The 21,020-nt window shown below is 35.1% G+C and overlaps 1 protein-coding gene across 1 annotated transcript in view; it reads left to right on the top strand.

The window, feature by feature from the left end:
- Positions 1-21,020, top strand: part of e(r) (enhancer of rudimentary) — a 101,325-nt gene that overhangs the window by 60,778 nt on the left and 19,527 nt on the right. The window contains exon 3 of the mRNA XM_090407263.1: positions 12,876-12,996. Within this exon, the coding sequence (XP_090263389.1) occupies positions 12,876-12,996 (121 nt within the window). The remainder of the gene's footprint in view (positions 1-12,875; positions 12,997-21,020) is intronic.

Here is a 21,020-nt window from a genome sequence, read left to right as displayed (position 1 = left end):
GCCGGGATATCCAAAGCATGGTCTTCCAGACATGACTTGCCATAGCAAAAGTGCTGGATATATTTTTTGTGTACACTTCATCGACTCCTGGATGTGATAAAGGAGTGAATCTGTCCTTAGGTGAACGGATGAGAGTTGCCAATTTCATGGTTTAAATACAGTGCATAGTTGGTGGTTGTTAAGCACCCTAGATATCTTTTCAGGTGTGCCTTTAATGTATGGGATGGTGATAGTTTTGTTGTAGTCTTCTGTGGTAGATAGTGGGGGGGGGGATTTTTGGGTAGCATTTAGTATTTTATCTATCTTATGGGGATTATAGTCATTGGTCAGGAAGGTGTGATGCAGGTGGGAAAGTTCAGCAGTGAGAGCAATGTCACTGGAACAAATTGCTCTAGCTCTATGGGTTACTGTTTTTAAGATTCCATATTGTTGAGAAGGGTGATGGTGTGATTGTTTTTTGTAAATATCTCCCTGTATGTGTGGGTTTTCTATAAACCAATAATGATAAGGAACCTTCTGGAAGGCATGTGTCCAGGAAGGGCAGGCATTCATTGGCTTCTAGTTCCATTGTAAAGTGAATTTTTTTTTTTATTATGATTGTTTTTTGTAAATATCTCTCTGTATGTGTGGGTTTTCTATAAACCAATAATGATAAGGAACCTTCTGGAAGACGTGTGTCCAGGAAGGGCAGGCATTCATTGGCTTCTAGTTCCATTGTAAAGTGGATTTTAAGGTGCTGGCTATTTAGATGCACTGAAAATGTATTCAGTGTGTCTTGGTCATGTGGCCAAATAACAAACGCATCATCAACATAGCATAGTCAGAGACTAGGTTTGAGAGTGGCTGTGTTGATAGCTAACTTTTACAGATCTTCTATGTACAAGTTAGTTGGGGGGGGAGAAAGGGGGGATACCATAGCCGTCCCATCTAATTGTGTGTATATTTTCCCTTTCCATGTAAAATAACCTGCCTGTAGTGTGAATTTAAATAGCTGAAATATATCAGGAGGAAATTGTGAATTTAGTAAGTTAAGTGTTTAAATTCACAATTTCCCCCTGATATATATTTCAGCTATTTCAATTCACAGTACAGGCAGGTTATTTTTCATGGAAAGGGAAAATATACAAACAGTTAGATGGGAGAGCTATGGGATATCCTCCCTTTCTCTCCCCTTAACCAACTTCTACTTAGAAGATCTGGAAAAGTTAGCTATCAACACAGCCACTCTCAAACCTAGTCTCTGGCTAGGCTATGTTGATGATGCGTTTGCTATTTGGCCACATGGCCCAGACACATTGAATACATTTCTGGTGCATCTAAATAGCCAGCACCCTAAAATCCACTTTACAATGGAACTAGAAGCATGAATGCCTGTCCTTCCTGGACACACTGATCACACATCTTCCAGAAGGTTCCTTATCATTATCAGTTTATAGAAAACCCACACATACAGAGAGATATTTACAAAAAACAATCACACCATCACCCTTCTCAACAATATGGAATCTTAAAAACACTAACCCATAGAGCTAGAGCAATTTGTTCCAGTAACATTACTCTCACTGCTGAACTTTCTCACCTGCATCACACCTTCCTGACCAATGACTATAATCCCCACTATCTACCACAGACGACTACAACAAAACTATCACCACCCCATACATTAAAGGCACATCTGAAAAGATATCTAGGGTGCTTAACAAACCAACTACGCACCGTACTTAAACCTTATGTGAAATTGGCAATTCTCATCAGTTCACCTAAGGACAGATTCACTCCTTTATCACATCCAGGAGTCTATGAAGTGCCCTGTCCACCATTGAGCCTACTACGGACAGGGACAGACAGGAAGAACTGTGGACATCTTCCTCTATGAACACAAAAAATAGATCCGCCACTTTCGCTATGGCAAGCCGGGTCTGACAGACCATGGTTTGGATACCCCGGCACATAGGATCAATTGGAAAAAAACAAAAGTACTGCACAGAAGCCTTAAAACATACTCCAAACCTCAACAAGTATGGCTGTATAAATCTACCAAAGATTTGGGAGACAGTCATCCCAAGACCAAATTAATATAGGTTTTTTTTTTTTTTTTTTTTTTTTTAACTTAGATGGCGCCTAATTAGGACTTTAGTCTCATGTTGCATGCTGCAATTACTTATACTAGTCCCACTGTTACTTCGGATTGTGGTGGTCTCTCTGTTGTAAGAAACTTTGTTTGTGTGCCCTGAAGATGCTGGATATAATACCAGCGAAATATTAGCTTTTAAGTTAATAAAATAGTTATTTTCTTATCAATCTTATTTTTCACATCAGTACCTTTAAAGTCGAATTCAACATGTGTGACGAACACATAAGCCTTTCCACACATTTAAATCTGGATATGATTCTGTCATAGATAAGAAGTGCAGTTTGGTCTCACTGTTTCATCCACATCGGCCAGTAGGGAGGTTAATGAACTGGATAATGAAGATATGAGAAACTTTCTAGATCCCCTTTCAGAACAGTTGAGCGAGAATGATCTCTTTCAATTAGAAGAACAGCGTGCATATGAAGAAGATAACGAGTGCGAACAAGAAGAGAATGGTACGATTAAGAAGCTAACTGCAAAAGAACTACTTCAGCTAGTTTTCAATTACATTGAGCATGATAAGGAAATTTTGTTTGATCCTGATATGGAATGAAGCTTCGAAGTGCACTGAAAACTTGATAAAGTGATCCCCAGCTATTGCAAATTATATGACGATGAAAAAGTCAAGCATAATTCAAACAGCCTTTACTTAATTTTTTTCTAAAAAAAAAAAAAGTAGCTCAATCAAATGTTTAGACATTAAATAAAAATTTAAGCAATTGTTTTTATTAACTTTGATGGTTTTATCCTCTAATATAGCTTATGCTGTAACTTCTTTTTCCAAATTTATGCTAACTGTTGGATGAATTATAATTATTCTTATTGTTTACTGTATTCATTTAGTGTGCATTAAATGATGGATTTAATTAATCACATTAAGTGAGATTTTCCTGTAACTTTTGATACCCTAAAAACTTAACTACTAAGCTTACTCTTGAATGGAAGTCTTACCGATAACATAAACAGTTAATTAACACATATTTTGTATGTTGTGTGTATCATATACTGTATTCTTTCAATAAAGAAAACCAGAGAAAAGAAAATTAACCAGAAATGGTTAAGTATGGTGGTATAAAAGTCTTACAGTGGCTGCACTGCATAGTTCAGAAGGTGTGGACAGAGGGACGAATTCCCGATGATCGGAGTAGCGCTCTAATAGTACCCATATATAAAAAGGGAAATAAAACTGAATGTAAGAATTACATAGGTATTTCCCTACTGAGTTCCTGGCAAGATCTATGCAAGCATACTTGAGAAACGGTTGAGAAGAATTGTGGAAGAAAAGCTTGGTGAAGAACCAGCTGGATTCAGACCAAATAGAGGCTGTCAGGATCAGATCTTCACTTTACGACAAATAGTTGAGAAAGCATGGGAATATAACAAAGATCTGTATTTAAGTTTTGTGGATCTGGAAAAGGCATATGACAAGGTGCAAGAGAGAATCTATTCAATACGCTACAGTTATATGGTGTCAATGGGGCATTATATCAAGCAATACTTAGTCTGCATTTGAGTTGTAAGTTGGCAGTTAGAATTGAAGGAAGTACAGGAAGATGAAGATGGTTTAATGTTAAATCTGGTGTGAGACAAGGATGTACATTATCCCCTCTGTTATTCATTATCTATATGGATGACATTATGAAGGAAAGTGGTATTAAACATGATATCAGAATTGGAGATGTTAATGTCAGCTCTTTGCTTTATGCGGAAGATGTTATACTTCTAAATAAATCCGCTACAAGTTTTCAAGATTCTCTGACTAAATTGAATAACTGTTGTAATAGATATGGTATGAAGATGAGCATTAAAAAGACAATGAAAATAGGTAGAATTGTTGAAAATGTCAATTGTGTTGTGAACGGGGAACCTGTGGAACAAGTAAAACATTTCAGCTACTTAGGCACGATTTTTAGTGAAAGTGGTAAATTAAATATGGAAATAGACAACAGAATCAACAAAGCTGGTGTGGTAGGAAGTCAACTGAATAAATTCATATGGAATAAAAGAGAAATTAGTCGGAACACTAAATTAGCTGTATATACAAGACAGTGTTTTAACTTATAGATCTGAGAGCTGGGTCAGAAGTAAAACACTTGACCAAAGACTAGAGACCGCAGATATGAGAGTCCTGAGAAAGATTAGAGGCTGTGAACAGGTGGCATCAATGGCAATATCATATTAAAAATGAGAATATTAGGAAAGAACTTGACATTGTCGGCATCCAGAAATGCATTAGCAGAGCTAATCTCAGGTGGTATGGTCACTTAAACAGAATAGGCTAGGAAAGATTAGCAAAACAAGTGTTCTCTGCCAGGTTGGCAGGAAAACGACCCAGAGGAAGACCAAGATATAGGTGGATTGATACGGTACAATGTGCCTTAGACGACAGAAATATAAGATCTGATACTGATAATATTGGAGTCTTGACAAGTGACAGACTGATTTGGAGGAAAATTGTAGATAGGAAGTTAATAATGATGTAAATTTTTCATGTAGTACTGTCATATCCTGTACACCCCTTGAGGGTACATGTCAGGAATTTGATGATGAAAATTATAAGGAAGAGAAAATACATTTGCAGTACTGTACTGTATTTATCGATATTGTAAGTTTACTTTGTGTTTACAATATGAGTCATCTCTGTCTGTCAGTGCATACATTAATATTGCCTTATATGATAGAAAACACTGTAGATGTTATACATATTACTAACACTAGACATCAAAAATGAAAAGATAATGTGAAAAAGAAATTCATATTTATTTACAAGTCTATTGATTCATGCATTGATAGTGAAGAGGCAGCAATATGATTACTTTATAGTATCTTAGTGTAATGGAGAAGATTGCTTCACGTTAACCGAGCCTATACACTAATGAATGAATCATCATACATTTTTATTTTATTCTAATTAATTAAATTAAGTTAATTTAATGCAGTTATGATTTAATACTGCATCTTTACGTTTATTTACATTTCTTTTGACTGTGAATGGTGCCACATATAGTCTGTGAGTGTTTGTGTGCATAAGTTTTTATAATAGATTTTGTATGTTTTATGGTAGTAAATGATAAAGTAGACTAGTATCTACATAGTATCCATATAGATGAAGTGCTTTGGTCAGACTTCGTTGGTTTTTTGGTCGGTTTTCTTGTAACTTTTGATTCCCTAAAAACTTAACTACTACTACTTAACTACTCTTGACTGGTAATAACATAAACAGTCAATTAACACATATTCTGTAAGTTGTATGTATTATATAATGTATTCTTTCAATAAAGTAAGCCAGAGAAAAGAAAATGTTATTAAGAAAATTATAAGGAAGTGAAAATGCTTCACGGTAGCCGAGCCTATTCACTAATGAATGAATCATTATACATTTTTATTTTATGCTAATTAATTAAATTAAATTAATTAATAAGTTAAGTTTATGCAGTTATGATTTAATGCTGCATCTTTACTTTTGTTAACATTTCTTTCGACTGTGAATGGTGCCACGTATGGTCTGTAGGTGTTTGTGCGCATAAGTTTTGATAAATTTTAACTTTTATAATAGATTTTGTATGTTTTATGGTAGTAAATGATAAAATAGACTAATTTCTACGTGCAGCCTCTGTAATAACTCAGTCGGTATAGACAAAGTCCGTTGGTCAGAAAGATATGGGTTCGATTCCTGTCCATGACATGAACCTTTATGTGGTCTCTTTCAACTAAAGGTGAGTTAGCCAGTCTCATACAGAGGTGGGTTTTTTTTTTTCCCACCCCCAGAACAGGCAAACTGGCTCCATGAACACATGTCTACAGCCATAATTACTTAGGGCAAGGAAGGCAGTGGGAAACCACCTTGTTTCATAATCATTCCTTGGTAAAATAGCATATTGCTATCCAACCAACCATAAGGTTGTGGACTAAAACCACTATTCTGATGAGAATAGTAGTTCTGGTTTAGATGATTGTAGTTGGTGGTGGTGCACATCGTTTATATTGCTGATTAGGCCATGGATGTTGGTGAAGTGGATGTGGAAACACTTTTTTTTTTTTTTAGGTAAGAATTAGTGTTGCAGGGTTGGTTTGTTAGATTGATGTTGTATTTTATGATATTTTTGATGTTTTATGATTTGATTTTTGTCTGGATATTTTATGCATTAATGATATCCCTAACTTTTTCTTAATTTTTTCGATATTTCTAAGCTATGCAGTTCATCTGCGAATTTTTTCAAATTGTTACAAATCTCCAAAAACTTTTCTAATATATTTATTGAAAAAAATCCGCATATAAGTGTACCCGCACAGTTGAAACCAATGTTGTTCAAGGATCAACCATATATATGATTATTGATTTATTTATTTTTAATTTGCTCTTTATACAGAATGTTATTTATTGTCTGACCAAAGAAGCGAGAGCTGTCGTTGGCAGGCTGCCAAGAAGAGTCAATTCATGTTGAAGGGGAGAGAGAAATAAGGCGATGTACAAATTGGTCACCAACATGCAAAATCACGTGCTATATGCGTAAAATTTTCCAACTGTTATACAAGCAAAATAGTTATTATTATTATTATTATTATTATTATTACGGGCAACTCCAAGGAGTCGACAGACTCATCAAGGGAGGCCCTAACATCATGTCAAGAACAACTATTCGTCTTTCACACAGTATCTATCATACCTCGCCTTAAACTCATTCACGGTCATAGCACCCGCAACACACTCTGGCAGCTTATTCCACTCATTTACCACTCTCCAAGTAAAGAACCTAGCTCTAACACCCCTGTAACCACATTTTTGCCCAGCTTCCATGTATGGCCAATAGTCCTTCCACCACCAGCCCTATTCTCAAAAATATCTTCTGGATTAATCTTATAGAAACCCTTCAGTAATTTAAATGTGTCAATCATATCACCCCTTTTCTGCCTATAAACTAATTTTTGCAACCCACAAATCTTCAATCTGTTCTCATAAGGTTCATTCCACAGACCTGCCACCATCTTGGTCACTCGTCTCTGGATCGTCTCCACCTCCTCCCCATCAAGAAGAAACCCTGGCGCCCATATCTGGGTACAGTAGTCCAGATGAGTTCTTATCAGGGCTTGATATAGAGGAACAATAACTTGTTTGTCTCTGCTCGTTAAAGTATTTTTCAGTAACCAAGTGATTTGAGGAGCTGTTTTAGCCACTTGCAATGTGCCCCTAAACTGCAACTCCCTATTCACCAACACTCCCACTCCCAAATCCCTGGCCTCATCAATCTCCTGGAGTACAGTTCCACCAATGTGATATACTGCTGCTAATCTTTTCACTCCAAAATGCATAATCTTACACTTTGCCACATTAAATTGACATCCATTTTCCAACCCCAGTCCTCCAAACTATTCAAATTATCCTGCAAAATTTTGACATCCTGTGCCCTCACAATTGCTCTACCCAACTTTGCATCATCAGCAAACAAGTGAACACTTCCACTCAGATCCTTTCCTATATCGTTAATGAACAAATTGAAAAGTAGTGGTCCAAGAACAGAGCCCTGCGGCACACCACTAGTCACAAGCTGTCTTTTGGACTCCACTCCTGAATAAACTACTCTCTGGTATCTCTCCATCAACCACCCTCCTATCCGTCTCACCAACCCTATATCCATCTGCTCCAGTTTACTGATTAGAGTTCCATGTGGTATCCTATCAAAGGCCTTGGCAAAGTCCAGTAAAATCACTGGACGACTGAACTTATCCAGTTCAGTCGTTACTGTGTTATAAAACGTGAGCAAATTACTGAGGCATGATCTACCCTTCACCAAACCATGTACAACATGGTTTTGTGAACATACAGTGTCCCATTTTCATCTATCCAATCCTGTATTCTTCTCTTGACTAGTTTCTCCAAGACCTTGACAATGATTCCTGATATGCTAATCGGTCGGTAATTTACAACAGCAGTCTTGGAACCTCCTTTATGCAGTGGAACAATTTTCCCCTCTTTCCACCTTTGGACTAACCCAGACCCGAGACTCAGATTAAACAGAATGGTCAATGGTACTGACAGTTCTTTAGCCGCTTTACATACAACATGAGCTGGTATACCATCCAAACCCACAGATGTATTGACATTGAGGTTTTGTAATAGACTACATCACCTCCACCTCATTCACCACAATTCCCATATAAACTTTTGGTTCATTCATTTCTGCAATGTCACCACCTGGATGATATACTCTTGCAAAGTGCTCGCACAGTAATTCAACTATATGAACTGATTCAGTTACCTCCCTACCATCGGCATTCTTTAAAATCATTCTGCCATATACATTTTATCTTCTACTTGCAACATATCGATAAAACTGTTTAGGATTGTCTTTAGCCTGCATGGCCAATGTTCTTTCGTAATCCTTTTTTGCTTTTCTTACCACACTCATTACCCTTCTGGCCTAGGCTTTATACTGTTCATGTGTCTGCCGGTCACCTTTCTCCTTAAATTCCCTCCATAGTTGTTTCTTTTTTTTGCAGCTCAAGCTTAATGGTGTTATTCATCCATTTAACTCCTACTTGATTTATTATTCGGACTCTAGGTATACAGTCAGCCATTGCTTCATGCAAACACTTCTTAACCGCCTCCCATTCACTGTCAACTTCTAGCCCTTGCAGTTTTACATGCCATGGCACTGTACCAATCAATCTCCTAAGCTTGTCATACTTACCAGCCTGATAATTCCACATGTACCCTGTCTTAATTGTAAATTCAACACCTTTAGCCCACCTTCCAAGTCAAGACCCTATGATCGCTCTCACCAACTGGTGGCAACGTGGTCATATTCGTTATAGCCAAATTCTCAGATGCAATTACTAGGTCAAGCACTCTCTGACCCCTAGTATTTTCCATTACATGCTGTCGCAGATAGTTATCCTTTAATATCTGCATAAAATCCAATTCCTTCCTCCCATGTGTCCTCTCCTCCTTCCAATCAATGTTACCACAGTTGAAATCTCCCATAATAATTACCCTCCTTCCACTCATTTCTTCTATTTGCTTATGCATACTATCTCCACCATCTATTCCATCATCTGGTCTATAGCAACACCCAACTGTATATTTTGTTCTACTAGTTTCAATCTCACGCCAAATAGCCTCAAATGTGCTCTTATCTCTATCCTGCAGTTCCACTTCAATTCTCCTTGGCTGTAGCTCATCTGCTATCATCAATAACACACCTCTCCCCATTTTATTCTCCCTGTCTCTCCTGAACACACCATGCCCCTCACATTCAATCCCACTAGCTGTATCATCTTCTGTCAGCCATGTTTCACTAATGCCAATAACCTGTCGTCTGGAAGTGCCAACCAAGGCCAAAAATTCTTCCTAAAAATTCTATAGTTGCCACTTTAAAAACTACAATGATCGTAAAAGAGAAGTTAATTTTCTGACTTGTAATAATAAACATTCATCCCACAATACGGATTGATTACCCTATTATCGGAATGGATTCTCCTTCTTTTGACATGCGCATAAGTGTCGAAGGGTCTCGTATCTGTGGGCATACTATGCTAAATTAAAGATGCCAGGAAATTATATTCTTGTTTAATCCTTTATTCATGTGTAAGCAAAGTTTGCACATGAAATTTCTTCACGATTAGACTTGTAGTGAAAACTGTTCTCATGATGCAGGTAACTATTTGTGATCATGTTTTGCACACAACCTCGTTTGCTTACGCTAGAATGAAAGTATTGCTTTTTTTTTTCTTTTTCTTTTTTTTTTGTAAGCCTACAGTACATTCATAGCATGGGTGGGTTAAGGGTTTTTCTATTTTTATTCATTTTTTTTATTTTTGTCATTGATGCTATTATTATTATTACATGATACCTCCAGGGATTCCAGTGACTCATCAAGGGAGGGTACTTACTCTACAACTCTCTGCCTACACCATTCAATTCACCAACCAAATACAACGAACTGTAACTACAATCATCATCTACACCAATGCCATCTACCGCCTGTTAGCATATTTGTTTATCTTTATGCCAAAATAATTTCTCGTGTCCATCCTTCAATGAAATGTTTGATATTTCTAATTCAGTTCTTGGATCCATAAGTAAAATTGGTTTGAACACTTGTCTTGTATACAGTTAATGTTTTGATTGATTTTTAATTCATATAAATTTATTCATTTGAATCCCCACCAAACCAGCTTTGCGTTTTAATTTGCCATCTTTCTAAAATCTGTGCTTGAATAACTTAAATATTTCAGTTGTTCATTGAGATGTTTTCCACAGTCTAATGACCATTTTCAGTTTTCTCCTTCTGTTGCTGATTTTTATACCAAACTTGTTGTTGTAGCTATTCAGTCAAGGAATCCTGCTGAGTTGTGCTAGTTATTTATATAATGTTGCATAATGTAATGACCTGAGATTAACATCTTCAATTTATATTAGGTTTAATGTCACTTTCCTTCATAATATTTTATCCATTTAGATTAAGAAAAACAGTGGAAAATGTGCACTTACACCCAATTTTATGCCTGTTTTTATAAATGATCTGACTCATACTGGAGTAAATTACTGATCATTTATAAAAACACTATGAATAGTTAATCTTTATTACTTCCAAAACTTTGAAATAGTCATGCACTCAGAATGGTTGAGATTCTAGCAGTATTGTAGAGTTTTACATGCTTCAAGCAGCAGATGATCAAATTCAAATATACTCGAATATTTTAACTTTGTTTGATTGGTAAGTGTTGTTTACTATGTTGGTGCATTAGTGGCATGGTAATCAAAAATTTCAAGAATTTGATATAGTCCTGATGGTTCTAGATTCTGATCTTAGCAGAATGTCTTGTTTATTTGAAATAGCAATTGCTGATTCATCATGGTCTTGTGTGAATGGTTTTTATGAATCTTCCCAAAATTCATAAAGCTTATTCATTACATTCTGTAGTTGATTGTATTGACTCTTTTGTATACTGTCTTACTAGATCTTTGCAGTAATAAAATTATTATATTCTTGTGAACATGTGTGTCTAATAAACATTATGTCACAAGTCCCATTAAAAAAAAAAAAAAAATTATAAGCAAATTGAGGAAACAGCTATGGGCAGTCCTAATTCACTGGCTTTGGTTGACTATGCTCTATAGCAGGGGGTTCCCAACCCTATGCCCGCAGGCACCATGGTGCCCGTCAACCAATTTGTGTGTGCCTGCTGCAACCCATTCAACCGTGTGCCTTATAGTTTGAAATAATCACGCAACAATTCATGGCATGCTATATGACGCATGCATTAATGACACATGACGAGAATTAAACGCATACAATGTAAAGTAGACGCTCATTCGAAGTTGTTCATTCCAGTTTAAGAACTGGAATATCATCATATTCTCCTAATTATGAAGCACTGGCCAATGAAATGCAATGCCAAAGATCACACTAACTTACATACATATATTTAAATGTTTATATAATGTGAACTTTTAAGTAATAAAACATTTGATTATAATGTAAACTTTGTATGTATTCATTTAACAAAAGAATTCAAAAAATTTGCTTGAAGAAATAGATGGTGCCCATCGCCCTACCGGTATTTTAGAATGTGCTCTAGGAAACAAAAAGGTTGGGAACCCCTGCTCTATAGAATCTGGAAAGTCAACTCTTCAGTATTTTTCTTAATGGCATGTTTGGCTTCATTTTGTAGAATGATATCTTTGCGGTTTGGTCACACTCAGCAGAATTACTACAATTTCTGAATAAAATAAATAGGAATAAACAGCATAAATAAAAAGCAGTATTTGATTTCTTCCTTCCTTTACTGTCAAATATATCTATCTGTTGTCACATCATCACGGAAGACAGACATTATCAAAACTATTATACGCTGAACTCATTCCATCTATTCTACTGATTCCCTTCAGTTGGAAGATTTAAATAAAACTCATGATTGCTAATGAATATAACTGAACCTACATTCAGAAAATTGCTAGATATCCTTGAGCTAGACTACAGTACATAAGGTTAAAAGAGTTTTTTTTTTTTTTAATACACTACCTTAAAGTAACATCCAAAATAATTGGTCAGCATACTGCTGTTCCACAGATGAATTTATCCCCTCATGTAGTGTAATAAAAAACTTGCCAGTCTTTAGGAAAATAAATGCTTTTCTCAAGTTGAGTCATGGGACTGTATACTCCCTCCCCTCCATTTCTTTTATATGATTTGATTTACCAGAAATCCAGAGAGTTGTCCCTTTGCTCACTATCTGGGCTTGCATTTGCTTAGAATAAAGTGGACTATTTCCTGAAATTCTTGCTAAATTGTAGTAGTAATAGTAATGTTACTGTTGTACAGCTGTAGTAATATTACTAGTCATTGACAAAAATGCAAATAAGATCTATTTTGCCTTCTGTAAAAATTCACTCCTTATAATCTAGCAACCTTCTAGGAATTGCCAAAGCCTGCTTAATGGTGTAACTTGTGTGGAGTAGTTTCCCATGAAATTATTGGAATTATTTGTACATTAATGTTGATCCCCCTCCCCTTCAGATTTGCAGTTGGTAAAACAAATAATATACCCTCTGACCATCATTAATATTACTTGTTAGAATTACAATTGTGGACTCTAATTTCACTTAATGACTTTATATTTTTAAAGCAGTAATGCATTTTTTGTAGTATTTGTATTGGATACATAAGCTGTTTTATTGCATTACTAATCTCATAATTCACTGAAATAAGTTTATTTGATAAGGAAATTTTTGTTTTAGGAGTGTGCCATATTTATGAAGAACATTTAAAGAGGCAGAATCCAAATACCCCTTCTATCACTTATGATATTAGTCAGCTGTTTGATTTCATTGACCAGCTAGCTGATCTAAGTTGCCTTGTGTAAGTTTTGTTCAAGGTAGCCTTTTAAAATTGTTAATGTTGATTATTTATAATTCACTAAGATTTGATTTATGATATAGTATGGATTTCTTTTTAGCAAATAGGGTACTAGTCTTGCATATAGTTGATTGCTTGGGATCTCTGATAGTTATATCATGTTCTTAGCACATGATATAAACAGTTCTGATCCAGATGTGAAATTTTAAATATTAACAGAAATTGAAATTTTGTTGCATCACAAGGATGCTGGGAGATGTTAGCCACTGCTTTTAATTCCAAACAGGTTATCAGCCATGTGGTACTATAGATGAATTCTGAGGATGAACAAGAGAAAATAAAATAAGTATTAACATAGAACTGAATTTTTGGATATTGTAATTTTAGAAAATACACAAAAATACAGAGCGCAATCTGTGCAACAACTCCTCCTCTATTTTGAAAAGCCATGGATTTTTGGAATTTGTATAAAATGCATAATTTAGAAAAAAAATTCTAAAATGAAAAGCATAGTGGAAGGTACGTATATAACAGAAGGAAAGCCTCATTTGCCCTTGGACAAGATGCATGAAAAACTCCAGGACTGCAAAGAAAGGATTGTTTATTTTTAATTACAGCCCAAGCAACTAAAGCTATGAGGTCGGTGTATTATGTGTATTTTTCTACCTAATTTGTCTGTTTGCACTTCAGTTTGAGATGGAAGACAATATGTTGATAAAATAAACTTGACATTCACTAGTAGTTATTATAAGAAATTGGATTTTAATTCATCATTATAAAAATATACAAGAAATGCCGACTTGTTTCACCACTGAAGAATTGGCGACTTCTTCAGGATAAATAAACGTGAAGATGATGAGAGAGAAAATAAATACAAATTTCCATTTAAAAAAAAAAAAAAAAAAACTGAGTGAAACCATTATGAGAAAAATTGAAATGTAGTATATCTGTTTGCTAGCATTATTTGGAGATGATTAGTTGAAAGGTATGTTAACTAATCTAATCAATGACTTTCAGATGTCATTTAGGATAAATCCTTGGTTTTGTTGAGAGGACCATGTGAATGAATGATGGCACTATATTCTTTAATCTGACAAACAAGAAAATTTTCTTCAAGATAAATTTGGTATGATGTGTTTTGGAAGAGCGGTACCTGATTTTTCTTCTATTATAAGATATATTGCTAAGATTTTCCTTTTATTTTGAAACATCTGCAAGTTTGATCCTGATGTTTCTAGAAGGAGTTATTACTGTCATAATGGAAATGGAAGAGATTGAAATAGGCTTGCTATAATAAAATTATAGTATTGTTTGGATGGTTCTCCATGAATACCCATTGAGGACAAGCCAGTTGAGTAGACACTGGGGTTTCTTTTTCTCTCATCTTTTTAAAAAGGATATTGCATTTTTTTTTCTTTAATGGTGAATGATGCCTAATATTTGTAAAGAATAATGAAGAGTTGAAGAATGAAATGGAGTGGGTGTTTTGCAAACGTTGATGCAAATTCATTCTCTAATATGTATGAGATTTCCTGTCTGGTTGTTCTCTGCTTTGTCGTGGTGGACTGTTTCTTCTCTTTGGATTTCCCTGTTACTGGCACGGTACTCCAAGATATAAGAGAAAGTGCATGAACTTTTGTTCCCACTCTTTCTCCTATATGTTAATGACCTCTCACTTGACTTCAAATCCTGTTCATTGTTTTGCAGTGTTGAAATGACTGTGGTTTCAAGATTGTTCATAACCAATATCTTAAACAGTGATCTTGTATTCTCCATCATGCTGCAAGGACCAGATGAGTTCAGTGTTACCAAAATGCAGTTTTTTTTATTTCTCATAAGAAATATCTTACTTCTCATTTACTTTTAATAATATGTGGATCTCCTGATAAGATTAGATTTTTCTTCAGAATTTTCCTTTCACAAACACATCACACTTAACATCTATAGTTTGGTGTCTTCCATTCAAGATGCTACATCTTATCCATACAACTCCTTATACTCCCATCTTAGAATACTGTGCTTGCATTTGGGACAATGCACCAAAACCTCTGAGAATACTTAACACTATCTAAAAGGCACTTCACATAATAGATGACCCCTTTCTCACAGATTCCACCCAATCACTTTCTCATAGACTTTGTTTCTACATTGTGCTACTGGTCATCATCATCATCTTCTTTAATCCATTGCCTCTGTTCTTTGGAACATGCATCCTAAGTCATACCATCTTCCTCAAGGAGGTTACAACCTCTAGCTATTCAAGAAATGCATCAACATGTTCTTTCTCCCTAACAATGTGCATATACATGGTTGTGTTATTTTGTGACCTTGTGGGATTGACATGTATGTAAAATTTCCTTCAGGCCATATAATTCTATGTTTTTGGCTCCTCAGAGACACACAAAGTGACTGTTTTAAGTTACTTAAATCCAAACCAAAAAATGGGATAGTCATTTTAAAAAAGCCATAATCATTCTATTTCAGAGATACACCAGAAGAAATCAGTAAAACTTTTTTTAAAAAATAAGATATACATACCACCTAGAAAAAAATTCTATTTACTCTGCTTGCTAAATCATTGGGCATTATAGCATTTTGTTTACATGCCGTCTACAGATACATATGCAGATACATATGTGAAACAGGATGCACAGTCTGTATCAGAAAGAAAACACACACACACACACACACACACACACAAAATTTATAGTACTATAAAATAGATTGCAAAGCCTTCACATAAGCCACAAAAGAAAGTAATACATGTGATGTTATATATTGACTTGCCAAAATCTGCTTGGCGTTGACTTTATCTGTTATCTCAAGATTAATATCTTTCTCCTGATAGCAGGAGAAAGATATCAACAATATCAAGGAAATTTATAACTAGTCATTTAAATTAAAAGTTCTAAAACAGATTGAAAGCACTGCTATGGAAAGATCTCGTCTTAGCCAAGTACTATCTAGAAGGTTTACTGATTTAAACTACACAACAGCAGCCATCACCATGAATCTGCAACATTGATGCTATTTTTAGCATTTGATCTTGTTCATTATTGGATTTGACTATCTTCATGCAAAGAACCAATGATCTTCGGCCTCAGATTAAATTTCCTGTAAAAGAGAAAAAATGGAAAATTGTTTGGACATCCAACTTACTGATACTTTTGCAGATACATATGCAAAAGTCAGCAGTTCATCCCTTTTCATCAGTATGGAATTGTAAAAACTTCAACAGAGCTCATACAATCCATTTCTCTGATATTTTACCATTAAAGCCTTCATGCAGCAAAATGAATACAACTACTGTAACATCCAAAGAATTAATGACAGTTACTGGACTTCTCCTTGTGTGATATCTGTTGAGATGTGGTTATGAAATATCTTAAGCATAAATCAGTTGACTCCTTTTTATTCTTCAGTAGAGTGAAGACAATCTGTTTAACTTCAGTGGTACCAACAAAACATAGCACACTCTTATTTCTCACAATTTCATTTCACATCTTACCTTTTGAATTTAATATCTCCAGATGAAATCAGATTGATTTCCCTTCTTTCAGCTGATTACACTTTTAGCCTTTTTTGGCACAAAAAATATCACATGCATAGTTTTCAAAAAAGAAAAAAAAAGCTTGTTCTTTTCTGTAAAGACACTACTTCTTACTTGTACAGCTGTTACCATCATATAATTTTGAAATCTGTCAAAACTTAATATAGTATTTTTTTTTTTTTTTTACATTTGGGATGAAGTCCCAAAAACCTTCCTAAAAGTGTTATCCAGAAAAGTTTATAGATGATGGTAATAGATTAATCCAATTTATAGGTGACTCCCCCTCTCACTTTCTCATAATTCACTCTTTCTGCAGTGCTCTTCCTGTAGTATTTTCATGGATATTATGCCAAACTGGTCACCATTATTTAATCCTGTAAAATACAATCAGCTGCTGCTACTATCCAGTCCAGCTTTCAACTTAATGAACTTAATTATTGTCCTCCTCTTTTTTTTTTTTTTTTAATCTAAGTAGAAATAAGGAATTTGATTATTGATTATATATTTTGCAACATTTTGTGCATGGAGTTTATCTTGTTCATGGAGATGATCTTCTTTCAGCTATTTTTGATCCACTGCTGAATGAAAGCCTCCTCTGTGATCTTCAGTTTTCCCAGTCTTCTGCCATCCATCTCTTTCCAGCCAGTTTTTCTATTTCATATGCCAATCTTTTTTTTTGGCTGTCTTTGTCTTCTCTTTCTGGTTGGTATCCATTCTGTTACTTTTCTGGTCCATCTAGTGTCCATTCCTTGAGCCAGATGTCCTGCTCATCTCCATTTGGAGGCTTTTACAATTTCTGTTGCATTCAAGACTTTTGTCTGTGAGTGATCCATTCCTTCCTCTTTTTATTCATTAGTGTTATTCCTAGGATGATTCTCTATTCTTCCTTTTGTCACCAGTATTTGTTTTTCGATTTGTTTAGTTAGTGTCCCGGTTTCTGAGCCATTGGTGAGTACTGGTAATATGGGTTTGAATACTTTACTTTTCAGGCAGATGGGTAAGTTATTTTTGAAGATGTTGTTCAATTTCCCAAATGAAATTCTTCTTTTAATTTTGCTCTGTAATCCATTTTCATTGTCAAAAGTTGCTCCAAGTACACATAAGCAGAGACTATTTCTATTGGCTTATCAAGTTTTATTGTTTTTGCTCATAACTTGAATTGAACATAACTTTTGTGTTTTCTCTATTTATTTTAAGACCTATCTTCTTGCTTTCTATGTTTAGTATATTTATAATTTCCTGTGGATTTTGTGCTGATTCTGAAATTCATACAATATCATCTGTGTATCTCAAATTGGTTAATTTTTTACTTTTTATTGTCATGCCTTTGAAACTTCAGTTAATTTTTTGAAGCATCTCCTGAAATGCTTCTTTAAAAATTTTAGGGGATATAGAATTTCCCTGTCTTATCCCCTTTTGTATAGGGATCTTGTTGCTTTATATTTGTTGTTATAATTGTCGTTCCATTTTTGTATATTTCTTTTAACAGTTCCACATATTCACATGGTATAGATTGATTTTTTTAGAATTTCTATTATTGCAGAAGTTTTGATGCTGTCAAAGGGTTTTTCATAATTTATAAATGCTAAAACAGAGAGGTTTTTGATATTCTTCTGTTTTTCCCATGATTCGCTTCAGAGCATGTATAATGGTTGTACTATATCCTTTTTAGAATCCATCCTGTCCTGCTGGTTGTGTTAAATCCAGAATAGGTGCTATTCTGTTAATTATTGTTTTTGTAAGTATTTTATATAGAACTGATAAACTATTTGGCCTGTAATTTTTGGCTTCTTCTTCTTTATCTCTTTTTTTATAAATTAATGTTAATATTGCATTATTCCAGATTGTAGGTATTTTCCCTTTATCAATACATAAGTTGATAAGGTTTGTTTGATGTTTTATTAATTCTTCACCAGCAATCTTTATGAACTTGTTTGGATTTCTTCTTCTTCTGGGACTTTTCCATTTTTCATTTGGTATATAGCTTCGTGTACTTCTTTATAGGTTACTGGTAGTTCAAAATTATTTTCAATATTGGAGTTACTTCTGTTATGGTATCTGATTCATCTTGATAAAGTTCTTTGTAAAATTCTTCCAGTCTTTTGATAATTCCTTTTTGATTTCTTTTTACTGTACCATTCTTTTCTTTTATTGCTACTAAGTGTTTGTTTCCAATCATCAGGCTTCTTAGAATTTTAATATTTTTGTTATTTTCTATTATTTGATTTTTCTAGTGTTATAAGCTCTGATTTCATGTCTTACTCTTTTCCTTATAGTTTTGCATAATTTTGAGTATTCTATTTTGGAAGTAGAGTGTTTATCCTGTTTCACATCTCTTCTGTTAGATACCAAGATACCAAGCAATTTTAAACCTGGTTTTACTCCATTTCCCAAGTAAGCAAACAGACTAAAAGTCAAGTTTGCGCCTGCAATTGATGCAAGTCTAACTGATCCCACAGATAGTACAGGACCAGGGCAACTCGTGGCAAAGGTGGAACAAGCTCCGATCACTAATCTTAATCTTTCTACACGAGTTGCCCTGGTCCTGCACTACCTGTGGGATCAGTTAGACTTGCATCAATTGCAGGCGCAAACTTGACTTTTAGTCTGTTTGCTTACTTGGGAAATGGAGTAAAACCAGGTTTAAAATTTCTTGGTATCTTTAATATATATATATATATATATATATATATATATATATGGATTCGATTCCTTCAGTGACTTGAGGAACCTTTATCTGGCCTCTTTCAACTAAGGTGAGGTAGCCAGTCTCATACAGAGGTAGGGGGTTTTTTTGTACCTCACAGCAGGCAAACCCACCCCGTGAACACACGCATCTACAGACATAGGACACACCAGGAGGCATCGGGCTAACCACCTTATCCTCAATACAGCAGCAGTTAAATGTAGAAAAATCTTCAACATCACAAGGTAAAAGAGGAGGGAAGGAATAATAATAAGTGAGAATGGAAAATAAATAGAACTGGATAAGTACCAGATTGATATAATGGGTGTGACTGAAACAAATAATACAAAAAAACAGGTGAGATCTTTCTGAGCAATAAATGTAAAATCTTATATTCATGCACTAACAATCAGGGAAAAGGAGTAGCTATAGTATTCAACATAAATATGAGGATAATCTTCTTCAATGGTGGGCAGTATCATGTAGAATGATGTGGGCCAGTATCAGAATGGGGAACCTGGACAATAAAACTTCTTTGTGTCTATGGTCCCACATCAGATTCTACTAAGCAAGAAGTGGAGGAATTTTTCAAGGCATTAGAGAAGGCCACTGACAATTAAAAAGGGAAAGTTAGTCTTGGTAGGAAACAATTAATAATGAGATAATAAGGGTCAAAGCTGTATAACTGACAGGAGACCTCCACATAGCTTTTAAAGGAATGCAGAGAACAGACCAGGGCTTCTGACCTAATGTCCAATCCTCACCCTCTCGTGGTGCACCCTGTTGAGTATCTACCTGGATACTGAACGAACGAGGATGGGCTGGCAATTTGGGATTTAGCCGACCAAATTGTATTCCTATTGGTTAAACCAAAATACAAAATTGATGGTACAACATGACAAATTTTCATGCTGGCTAGGGCGTTGCCCGGTTAAACAAGGTCCATGCTGTTTTCGCCATCGAACCAGGGCGAACAGCGAAAAGTCAGCTACTGGAACAAATCTGAAAACACACCCCAACTCAACATCACCAGAGTTAAAGATCGGTACTATCAACATAAGAAGCCTGAATGGCAAAGAAATGGAGCTAACAGAAGAATTAGATAAGTACCAGATCGACATAATAGGGGTGACAAACAAAAAAGACAAAAACTGGCGAGATCTTTCTGAGCAATAAATACAAAATGTTATATTCAGGCAATGGCAATCAAGGAAAAGGAGTAGCCATAGTATTCAACACAAAATACGAGGCTCATATTCTTGAAAAGCAGGCAGTGTCAAGTAGAGTGATGTGGGCAAATATCAGAATGGGGAACTGGACAATGAGACTTATTTGTGCCTATGGTCCAACAGAAGGTTCTACTGAGGTAGAAGTGGAGGAATTTTTAGAAGCTTTAGAAAAAGCAACTGACACAATGAAAAATGAAAAGTTGGTCCTTGTTGGGGATCTAAATAGCAGAGTAGGAAGTGATTGTCATACAAAAATGTTTTGGGAAAATTTGGAGAAAAGAGCAAAGCTAATAATAATGGCAAATACCTGTTGGATTTCTGCTCAGGACATGGACTGGTTATTACTAACACCATGTTCCAACATAAAAATGTGCACAAATTCACATGGAGAGAAGAGGTGAGGAATAAGAAAAGTCTCATTGACTAAGTTATTGTTGATAGTGATGTTTTCTCCCTGGTGCAGGACACCAGACTGTACAGAGGATTTGAAATTGGAAGTGATCAGTATTTAGTCTTGAGCAGGATAAAATTGAATTTCATATTGAAAAGAATGACATGTAAG

Source organism: Typopeltis vanoorti, chromosome 17 (genome assembly GCF_054136105.1).
Source record: "Typopeltis vanoorti isolate ZY-2024b chromosome 17, IOZ_Tvanoo_1.0, whole genome shotgun sequence".
In the NCBI taxonomy this organism is placed as follows: Eukaryota; Metazoa; Arthropoda; class Arachnida; order Uropygi; family Thelyphonidae; genus Typopeltis; species Typopeltis vanoorti.
The sequence above is the reverse complement of the archived record's forward strand: the minus strand, read 5'-3'. Positions and strand labels throughout refer to the sequence as shown.